The sequence below is a fragment of the Melospiza georgiana genome, chromosome 26 (genome assembly GCF_028018845.1).
Source record: "Melospiza georgiana isolate bMelGeo1 chromosome 26, bMelGeo1.pri, whole genome shotgun sequence".
In the NCBI taxonomy this organism is placed as follows: Eukaryota; Metazoa; Chordata; class Aves; order Passeriformes; family Passerellidae; genus Melospiza; species Melospiza georgiana.
In genome coordinates, this window is record NC_080455.1 from 4,824,647 (window position 1) to 4,835,802 (window position 11,156).

Consider the following 11,156-nt stretch of genomic DNA (forward strand, 5'->3'; position numbering starts at 1 on the left):
CGGTGCCGGTAACCGATCCCACCTCCCGAAGGCCGGCGGGGGGAGCTGCGGGGCCGTCGGGGCTGGAGGTGGATGTCCCATCCCGGCGTCCGCTCCCGGTAACCGATCCCACCGCTGAGCGCCGTGCCGGCGGGGGGAGCTGCGGAGCCGCCCGGCCCCCAGCCCAGCCCAGCCCGGCCCCGCCGCCCGCCCCCGGCCCGCCCCGGCCCGCCCCCGCCGCGCCGGCGGGCGCCACTCGGCCGCCGGTGGCCTCGGTGGCGGCGGCAGCGGCGGGAGGATGCGGGCGGGCCGCGGCGCGGCGGGCGGGGAGGCGGCGGCGGCGGCCGAGGAGGAGGCGGCGGCCGATGGGGCCAAGCGCGGCGGAGCGGCGGGGCGGGCGCGGGCCCGCGGCGGGAAGGGGTCCCCGAACGGCGAGTGCCGGCGCGGGGAAGCGCCGCGGAGCCCCGGCCCGGAGCCGCCCCGCGAGCCCAAGGTCTCGTTCTCCTGCGGCGGAGGCGGCGGCGGCGGCGGCGGAGCGGCGTCCCCCGGCGGGGCCAAGGCGGCCGAGGAGGGAGCGAGCGAGGATGCGGCCGAGGAGGTGCGCGGGAGCCAGGCCAGCTTCATGCAGCGGCAGTTCGGGGCCATGCTCCAGCCCGGCGTCAACAAGTTCTCGCTGCGGATGTTCGGCTCGCAGAAGGCGGTGGAGAGGGAGCAGGAGCGCGTCAAGTCGGCGGGGGCCTGGATCATCCACCCCTACAGCGATTTCAGGTGCGGGGGGACCCGCGGGCTTCGGCCGCATCCTGCGGGGCCGGGGGCACCTTGAGGCGCGGCGGGTGCGGGAGGGGACGAGCCGGGCACCCCCGGCCCCAGCGATGCCGGCAGCCCGAGCAAGGGCATCCCCTCGTCCCCTTGTCCTTCCCGGGCGGGTTCGGCCCGGCTCGGCCCTGCCGAGCCCCGGCGGGCCTTGGTTGTGTCCCCGGAGCTCGCTGGGGTTCGGTGTCCCCATCCCTGCGCTTCGCAGAGCGGTGGGAAGGCTCCCCCGACGAGGCCTGGTGCTGTCCCTGGGGTTCCGCCGCTTTGAGGGGGATTCTGGGGCTCCTGGGAGGACCCGAGCCCCCAAATGCAGCCTGGCTGCCGGGCGGGGAATGCCAAACCGGGGAGGAAGGCTCTGCAGCTCCATCTCCTTCCCTGGCGAGCTCCGGAGTGGCAAACGCTTCCCGAGTCGTGTGAAAGGCACCGGCAGGGATGGCTGCGCTGGCTGGGGCAGGCAGCACGGCATCCTGCAGGGATGGGCACCCCGAGCTGGCATCGCTGCTGAGCCAGCACTGGGAGCACCCTGCTCCAGAGACCCCAAAAGGGCTGGAGGAGCCTTTGGCCGTGGGCTGGAGAGGCTCAGCCCCACATCGTTGTGCTGCTGTGCTGATGAGAGGTTGGGGGGGCTCAGGGAGGGTTTGCTGGGTGCCTGAGTGGGGAACCCGCACAGATCTCAGGTTCTGTGGCACTGATGGGTCCCCCTGGGGTTCCCTGAGGCAGGTGAGGTGGCCACGGGCTCAGGGCAGGGAGCAGCACCTTCACTTCCCCTCCTGCTTTCACCCCCTTGTGCTGCTCCTGGGCTGCTCTGGCATCTTCCAGAGGAGCGCTTGGAGGCCTTTGGGCACCTCTCAGGGCTGGCTTCCTGCACTGGGGTGGGTCTGAGCCCTTCCACCCTGGAAGGGAACCCAGGGGAGCCCCCTCCTCATGTCACAGGCTGGGCACTGGGCTCTGCTGCAGGTTTGGGGTGAGATTGCTCACACTGCCTGGCCACTGTGGCAGAGGGATCTCCACTGTCCCTGCCGTGACAGAGCAGAGGTGGCAGTGCCAGGGCGATCCTGGGGGCTGCTGAGCAGGAGAACTTCACCCTTCCTCTCTCCCCTCCTCACCCTCAGCAGCTGTGAGGTGCTGGGGGAGGCTGGGAGTGGGGTGACCCCCGTTCCTGCACTGGGGCAGAGCCTGCCCCGTTTCTCTGAGCTGGCAGAGCCGTGGCAGAGCCCACAGAGCTGCCAGGAGTGGGGATCTCCCTCTGGTGGGCCTGCAGTGGGCTGGAGGCCTCAGAGGATTCCCCAGAGAGCAGCAGCATCACCGCCCGGGCCGGTGCTTGCAGCAGGCAGGTGGGTGCTGGGGTGACCTTGGCGAGTCACCCTGCCTGTCCTGCCCTGCACGGGCTTCATCCTCCTGGAGCCAGGAGGACTGGAAAGCCATTGGGGCAGAGTGGCTGCCTGTGTTTTGATGCTGGAAGTGGCGTAGGAGAGTTCCCTGCCCAGTGGGGAGGAGCTGCAGGCAGAGCCATGGCATCCTCCAGCTCCACAACCGTGCACAGGAACAGGATCAGCCCACGCCAGGCTGGGCTCAGGAAGCCAGGCTGTGCCCCCTTGGGGACACCAGTGCATCCCTGCCATGCTGCCCTGCCTCAAAGTAATCAAAAAAAAAAAAAAAAAAGGCATTTATCCACTGATGATAATGGAGCGTGACCTGGCCGTGTTTGCCCTGCATTTCCCATCTTTAGAGAAAATCATTCCCCATCTGTGACATCATTTCGTAATCAGGGTTGTTCAGCAATCCTGGCTCCTCACGGCCCTAGTGCTGCCGTCGTTCACGCACAATTCAGGGCAGGTTTGCTCCAGGAACCAAAGTTGCTATTTACATAAATATTGAATGATGAGGAAGCAATCAGGGCGGCTGGTGAGATGCTGAGCTGCAGATCTGATCAAAGAGACCTTGTGAGTGTGTGCTGGAGCAGGGCCACCTCCTTTTGGGTGCTGGGCAATGTTTGTCACCCACTTTGCCACTGCTGGAGGAGCAGCCAAGCCATGCCAGCTCCTTCATTGCTTCTTTTGGGCTTTCTGCTTCTTTCTGGGGTGTTTTTTTGCTTCTTTTGGGGCATTGCTTTGGGAGGTGGTGGAGGTTTGGTGGTGGTGGCAGTGCCCATCACCCTGTGACCACCAAGGGACTGCTCAGGGGTTACTCCACGAGGCTGGGCAGGGATTGGGGTTGGAGCTGAGCAGGAGGTTCTCCCTAATGGTGATTTTTCTGTTGTGAAATGAGGATTTTCTGCTGTGAATCAGGGGCAAAGATGCATCCAGAGCACGTCCCTGGCGTTGCTTGGCTGGAGCCTTCCTCACCCAGGTTTAAATGCTTCCCTCTGCCTGGATGTGCCACCACGGGGGCTCCTGAGCACAGGGACGTGGCTCAGAGCCGTTCTTGCTCCTGGTGTGTGTGGCAGCTCTGGTGCTCCCATTCCCCGTGGTGAGGCTGTTGGGCCCCTCCCTCTGCAGCGTCAGCCACCTCAAGGGGAGGACAGGCTGTGACCGACCTGGCCATGGTGAAGGTTTGGGTCCTTGAGCAGCTGGCAAAGCTTTTATACCCCATTCCCCAGGGTAAAAGGCTTTTCCAGGGGAGAGGGCAGCACTCATTCCTTATAACTGTACTGGGATTTTTGTGTTGGCCACCACTGCTCGTCAGTTTGGGCAAAGTTCTGCCACTGGCCCCACAGCCCACTTCTCACAGCAATCTCATTTTTAGAATGTATTTAGTGCCAGTTTGCAAAGTGCTGCTCCTGCCTCAATCCCGCACAATCCTTCACTGATCCCGTGCTGCTGCTGCCCACCTGGTTGGCATCTGGGCCCCAAAGGGCTCAGGGGGTCTGAAGGAGCTCTGTCCAACCTCTGTCCCATGGGATCAGCACCAACAGGAGAGTTTGGATCATCCCTGGAGCTCTGAGTGCTGCCAGTGGAGTTAACAGGGACCACCCTGGCATGCATTTTCCCCTCTAGTGCTTGGACCTGACTCTTATCTTGCCCAGCACCTCAGAGCAGCACCACGGAGCCAGGCCTTGGGCGGGTGATGGAGCAGGGAGGTGGCAGCTGCCTCTTGCAGGGGCTTTGGGCATCTCCTGTCATCATCACTGTCACACAACTGGGTCAGAAGCGAGGGAGGGGTGTCGAGGATCCTGATTAATTTGTTTGCAGATATTTTTAGCAGCCTGGATTGGATCTTTTTTTCTGTGCACATGAACCTTGCAAGGAAGCAAGATCTGGCATGGCACGCTGCACCCCAGGGCGATCACACAGGGTCAGCTGTGTGCAAGGGGGGGACCAGGAGCAGTTTATCTTTCTCTGCAGGCCCAGTTCTGCCCTGGCTCAGCCAGATTGCACAGGGATTGGAGCCAGAGGGGAGTTTTGCCCAGCTGGCGTGGTTATTTAATCTCAGTTCTTCGCAGCTTTGCATGGCTAATGCCCCTGTGGGAGCCACGCAGCGCAGCAGGGTCAGCCTGAGAGGGAGCTCTCGGGGGGTTCAGGGGCACATCCAGCCCCACAGATGCTGATTTCAGCATCGCTGGCAGGCTGTGGGAGCCCAGGGGTGCAGCTGGCAGCCCGAGCTCGGTGTGGGGGTGCAGGGGGGCACACGGCTCCTCTGCCGGGGGGACCCTGGGGACCGCCCTGGTGTGAAGTCATCGTTTTGCAGCAGTGACATCACTCACGGTTGCCACGGCGATGCCTCACATGAGGAAGGTGTCATTGGAGAAAGGTCAGGAGCTGGGATGCTCGGCTCCTTCTGGTCCTGCGCTAGTCTGCGCAGTGTGGGGGGGGTGGGAGGGCGTGAGGATCTGCCCCACCGCCCCCTCCCGTGTGCGTGGGGGTCTCCTCTTGATCCTCCTCATCCTCCCCATCCCGCAGGGCACAGCGTGGCCGTGGCACCCCCGCCCATCCTCCCGCGCTCCCGGCTGGGCTGAGCAGGGTGTGTGGGTGAGGAGGGTCCCGTGTCCGTGTCCGTGGCACCGAGAGCATCCCCCCAGTCCTGCCCCCTCGGCCCGAGGCGGCCTCGCCTCGTCCTGCCGCGCCAGAGCCGCTGTGACCTTGCAGATGCTCACAAAGGTCACGGGTGGCAGGGAGAGGAGAAAAAGGAGGAGAAGGATGGGGTGAGGAAAAGGGGGAGAGGGGCAGCGCAGCCTGGGGGTGGGAGCGGCCGCTCGTCCCCGCTCCGCCCGCGCGTCTGCCCGGGGCTGCCGCCGCTGCAGCCGTACGTGCTCCGCTGCACCGGAGCCGCGGCCGCTCCTGCACCGCCCCCGCGCTGCGGGCACAGCCCACCCGGCACCCCCGAACCGTGACCCAGTCCGGTGGCACCGGGGTGAGGTGGCCCCGGCTGTCCCCTGTCCTGTCCTCTGTCCTGTCCCCTGTCCTGTGCCCTGTCCTTGGGTCCCCACTTTGTGAGCGCAGAAAGAGGGAGCTGCTCCCAAGACTCTCGGATTCTGACTCCACCCCGGTGGTTTGGGGGTCCCCCAGCCCGTGGGATGCCCCTGGAGCGTGTCCCCCTCTGGTGCGTGGTGCCATCATTGTCCCCTCCCTCGGGATCTGCTGTCATGGGCCAAATCAGACCAGCAGGAGCCTTCAGTCCCATCCTCTGCCTCAGTCAGGGGCTCTGCTGGCTGCCAGATCACCCTGGGGGCAGTTTGGAGCAGCAGGATGAGGTCTCTGGGGAGAGGAGGGGGTTCCTGTGGCTGAGGTGGCATTATAGTGACAGTAGCCCGGTGGCACGGGTCCCTTAGGGCAGGGCATGGCCCCCTTGGCACGGAGGGGACTGTGGTGACATTCCCCCAAACATCTTCTCGCTCCCCAGATTTTACTGGGACTTCACGATGCTGCTCTTCATGGTGGGCAACCTGATCATCATCCCCGTGGGCATCACCTTCTTCAAGGAGGAGACCACGGCCCCCTGGATCGTGTTCAACGTGGTCTCTGACACCTTCTTCCTGATGGACCTGGTGCTGAACTTCCGCACTGGGATTGTCATTGAGGACAACACCGAAATCATCCTGGACCCCGAGAAGATCAAGAAGAAGTACCTCAAGACCTGGTTCGTGGTGGATTTTGTCTCCTCCATCCCCGTGGACTACGTTTTCCTCATTGTGGAGAAGGGCATAGACTCGGAGGTCTATAAGACAGCCCGCGCCCTGCGCATCGTCAGATTCACCAAGATCCTGAGCCTGCTGCGGCTGCTGCGCCTCTCGCGCCTCATCCGCTACATCCACCAGTGGGAGGAGGTGAGGGCCTGCTCCAGGAGCCCCTGTGTGGCTGCAGAGAGGGGGAGCTGGGTTCCCTGACGAGCTGGCAGGGTGCAGAGGACCTGTGGGGCTGGTGGGTGGCTGTGACCCACGCTGGAGGGTCTGGGGCATCCCTGAGCTGTGATACAGCACCCACCATGGGTACCAGCATCACTGGCACACCATCCCTGTAGGACCCCGTGTCCCTGCCCACCTCAGCACCTCCTGCCCCTTTGCCTCCCTACCCCACCAGGAGCTCGGGGAGGACAGCAGGACCCCCAGCCCTGTGGGGTTTCCATCTTTGAGGGTCCTCCCTGCTTTGAGGGGAGACTCAGCTTTGCTGCGTGGCTCTGGCCATGCCCTGGGAGCTGCCCTGCTCCCTCCTCAGTGCCCAGGGTGTTTGTGTGTCCCTGATCCTCGTCAAGGCTCGCTGCCATTAGCGCTGTCCGGGCGGCAGCGCGGCGGCACTCGCCGGCTATAAATAGGCAGGTGGAGCTCAGCCACCACCTTGAATCCAGAGCCAGGCCAGCCACAGGAGCCTCTGCCAGCTGAGGCCATGCAGGTCGGTGCCCTGAGCAGGGCTGGGCGCTGGGGGACAGTCCCCAGGCTCAGCTCCTGCCGTGCCACCCACCCACAGATCTTCCACATGACGTACGACCTGGCCAGTGCCGTGATGAGGATCATCAACCTCATTGGGATGATGCTGCTGCTGTGCCACTGGGACGGCTGCCTCCAGTTCCTGGTGCCCATGCTGCAGGATTTCCCCCAGAACTGCTGGGTGTCCATCAACGGGATGGTGGTGAGTTCCACGCGCCCCACACTGTGCTCCTGCCTGCTCCCCAGGGCTCCCATCCATCCCCACATCCTCCATCCTCCATCCCCAGGAGATGCCATCCCCCATGGGCCAGGGCAGAGGAGCACAGAGCACTCGGCCCCAGGTGCTGGTGTCACCCTGGTGAGGTCTCACAGGACCTGGAGCAGGGTGGGAGGAATTTGCTGACATGGGGCTCTTGGCCCCGTCCCCTGCCGCCTTCTCCTGCTCATTAGCCACAAAGCTGCTATTAATAAATAATGGCTCCTGTTTCTAATTGCTGCCTCTCAGCCCTGCAGCCTCCTGCAAATGGCCCTTTTCCCCCGTCTGTCTCATCCTGTTTCATCAAATTTCCATCTCTGCTTTGTTCTGCCTGGCTTCCTCCTCTTCCTCCCCTGCCTGTCTCACCCTTTTCCTTCCCTGCCTACCTCGCCGGGGGAGTTTGGGAAGTTTGAAAACTTTGCTTTTCAACAAATCCCTATCGCTGGGAGACAACCCGGGGCTGTCGATGGAGCCAAGGCCTTTCAGCAATGCTCACACACACCCATGCATGGCTGACATTGTCCCTGTCGCTGCAGAACGACTCCTGGAGCGAGCTGTACTCCTTCGCCCTCTTCAAGTCCATGAGCCACATGCTGTGCATCGGCTACGGGAAGCAGGCGCCCGAGAGCATGACAGACATCTGGCTGACCATGCTGAGCATGATCGTGGGGGCCACCTGCTACGCCATGTTCATCGGCCACGCCACCGCCCTCATCCAGTCGCTGGACTCCTCCCGGCGCCAGTACCAGGAGAAGGTAGGGCTGGGCTGGGTGGGGGCCACAGCTTTGTCCCCTCTTGGGCAGGGAGAGGGGACAGGAAGAGACACCCCGTGTGGGGTGAGGGTTCCTGTGATCGTGTTCACAGGGGTCTTGGGATGAGGGAAGAGATGGGGATCTGACTCTAATCAGAAGGCTTGATTTATTATTGTATGATATATATTATATTAAGAAAGAAAAGATATAGAAGAAAATATATTAATATATATAAGAAAATATATAGTCAAAAGGCTTGATTTCTTATTGTATGATATATATTATATTAAAACTATACTAAAAGAAAATATATAGAAGAAAATATATTAATATATATAAGAAAATATAATATATAGTCAAAAGGCTTGATTTATTATTGTATGATATATATTATATTAAAACTATACTGAAAGAAAATATGTAGAAGAAAATATATTAATATATATATAAGAAAATATAATATATAGTCAAAAGGCTTGATTTGTTATTGTATGATATATATTATATTAAAACTATACTAAAAGAAAATATATAGAAGAAAAAAATATAATATAATATAATATAATATAATATAATATAATATAATATAATATAATATAATATAATATAATATAATATAATATAATATAATATAATATAATATAATATAATATAATGTAATGTAATGTAATATAATGTAATGTAAGGTAATATAATATATTCAAAAGGCTTGATTTATTATTTTATGGTATACGTTATATTAAAACTATACTAAAAGAAAACATATAGAAGAAAATATATTAAGATATGTATAATATATAATATATTATATATAATATATTATATCATATATTATATATTATATATTATATATTATATATTATATATTATATATTATATATTATATATTATATATTATATATATTATATATTATATATTATATATTATATATTATATATATAATATATGTCATATATATCATATATATTAAGAAAATATATTAAAACTATTCTAAAAGAATAGAAGAAAGGATTTCATCAGAAGGCTAGCTAAGAATAGAAAAAGAAGGAATGATAACAAAGGCTTGTGGCTCAGACTCTGTCCAAGCCAGCTGACTGTGATTGGGCATAAATTAAGAGCAACCACATGAGACCAATCACAGATGCACCTGTTGCATTTCACAGCAGCAGATAATCAATGTTTACATTTTGTTCCTGAGGCCTCCCAGCTTCTCAGAAGGAAAAGTCCTAAGGAAAGGATTTTTCATAAAAGATGTCTGTGACAGGTTGCCAGTCAGGAACAGGAGCAGGAGTGGGACTAGCCCCGTGGATGGGGATGTCCCAGCTGACAGCAGCTCTCCCCACAGTACAAGCAGGTGGAGCAGTACATGTCCTTCCACAAGCTGCCCGCTGATTTCCGCCAGAAGATCCACGACTACTACGAGCATCGCTACCAGGGCAAGATGTTTGATGAGGATAGCATCCTGGGGGAGCTCAACGAGCCCCTGCGTGAGGTGAGGGCAGGGGAGCTGGGAGGAGGATGGGGATTACATCCCCTTGCCAAGGGAAGGGATTCCCTGCTCCTTGCTGAGGGTCCCACCAGCCATGCACATGCTTGGGGTCAAACGTGTCTTTCTGCAACTCTGTGTGGGAGCACGTCCATGCACAATCTGCATGCCAGGGTGTCCATGAGACTGGGGTGGGGAGTATATCCCTGGGGAAACACGTCCCAGCTTCCTGGGCTCACCCATTTCCCCACAGGAAATCGTGAACTTCAACTGCCGCAAGCTGGTGGCCTCCATGCCGCTGTTTGCCAACGCCGACCCCAACTTTGTCACGGCCATGCTGACCAAGCTGAAGTTTGAGGTGTTCCAGCCGGGCGACTACATCATCCGAGAGGGCACCATCGGCAAGAAGATGTACTTCATCCAGCACGGGGTGGTCAGCATCCTCACCAAGGGCAACAAGGAGATGAAGCTCTCCGACGGCTCCTACTTTGGGGGTGAGCACTGGCAGGACTGAGCCTGGGTGTGTGAGTCACAGGGACGCCTCTGCTGTACACCCAGTGTATGGTAGTTCTCACACCCTGCCCTGTTTTCTCCTCGATGGCGGAGTTCTGACCTTGGCCCTGGTGTTTTTTCCCCCAGAGATCTGCTTGCTGACCCGCGGCCGGCGCACGGCCAGCGTCCGTGCCGACACCTACTGCCGCCTCTACTCGCTCTCCGTGGACAACTTCAACGAGGTGCTGGAGGAGTACCCCATGATGAGACGGGCCTTCGAGACTGTGGCCATCGACCGTCTCGACCGCATCGGTACGACACAGGGGGACCTGGGGGGAAGAGGCGTGTCTTGGCATAGAGGAAAGCTGTGGTCCCCATGGGAACCCAGCATAGCCCCACTACAGGGTCTCACGGTGCTTCCTCTCCCTCTGTAGGGAAGAAGAACTCGATCCTGCTCCACAAAGTGCAGCACGACCTCAACTCAGGTGTCTTCAACAACCAGGAGAACGAGATCATCCAGGAGATCGTCAAGTACGACCGGGAGATGGTGCAGCAGGCGGAGCTGCAGCAGCACACGGCCATGTACAGCCCCGTGCAGCCCCAGGTCACCTCTGCCATCGCCACCCTCCAGCAAGCCGTGGCCATGAGCTTCTGCCCGCAGATGGCCAGCCCGCTGGTGGGCTCCATGGCGCTGGGCTCGCCCCGCATGATGCGCCGCTTGCAGTACGCCCAGGCCGTGCCCAGCCCCTTCGCCGTGTCCCCCGTGCTGCTGCAGCAGAGCCCCCCGCCGCAGCCGCAGCCCCCCGTGCCCCACGCCAACCCCTCGCCCTCGCAGGACCCGGCGCAGCCCACGGCCCTGCCCGCCTCCACCAGCGCCTTCGCCGCGGCCGCGGCCAGCCCTCCGTCCCAAAGCCCGCTGGCCAGCCGGACGTTCGCCTACGGAGGTGCCCCCGGGCCGCTGGGCTCGCAGCTGTCCCTCAGCCAGCAGCCGGCGCCCGGCTCGCCGCAGCGCCTGGCCGCCCACAAGAGCACACAGGCGCTGCACACCAGCAGCCTCAGCCAGGATTCGCGGCCCCTCTCGGCCTCGCAGCCCTCGCTGCCCCACGGGCTGGCGGCCGGCAGCACCCAGAGCCCCCCGGCGTCCGCCCGCGAGTCCAGCACCTCCATCGGAGGCGGCCCGGCCGCCGCCTCGCCGGGCCCGGGCCCTCCGGCCGGGCTGCGGGCCCAGGCGCCCTCACGGGGGGCCCCGGCCCACCCGGCGCCCACGGGCTCGGGGCTGACAGCGCCGCCCGCCCTGCCGCAGGACTCGGCGGCGGCCCGCAAGGATTCGGCGTCCAGCACGCCCGACACGGACCCGGCCAAGTCCAGGCTGTCTTCCAACTTGTGACCTCCGCGCCGGAGGGGCGGCGGCGGGGAGCCCCCCCAGCTCAGCTCGCCCTGCGCCGCCGGGTGAGGGCCACGGCCGCACCGCCGGCTGCCGCCCCCCGCCCCGGCGCCAGCCCCGCTCCCCGGTCCCT

At 59.9% G+C, this 11,156-nt stretch overlaps 1 protein-coding gene across 1 annotated transcript; it reads left to right on the forward strand.

Moving 5' to 3' along the window:
- Window positions 1-277: 277 nt before the first annotated feature.
- Window positions 278-11,112, forward strand: HCN2 (hyperpolarization activated cyclic nucleotide gated potassium and sodium channel 2). The gene is made up of 8 exons (XM_058040803.1): window positions 278-747; window positions 5,632-6,055; window positions 6,693-6,854; window positions 7,445-7,663; window positions 9,007-9,153; window positions 9,401-9,641; window positions 9,787-9,951; window positions 10,074-11,112. Exons 1-8 carry the CDS (start codon window positions 278-280, stop codon window positions 11,024-11,026), a joined length of 2,781 nt encoding a protein of 926 aa, XP_057896786.1. The 3' UTR covers window positions 11,027-11,112.
- The last annotated feature ends 44 nt before the right edge of the window (window positions 11,113-11,156 follow it).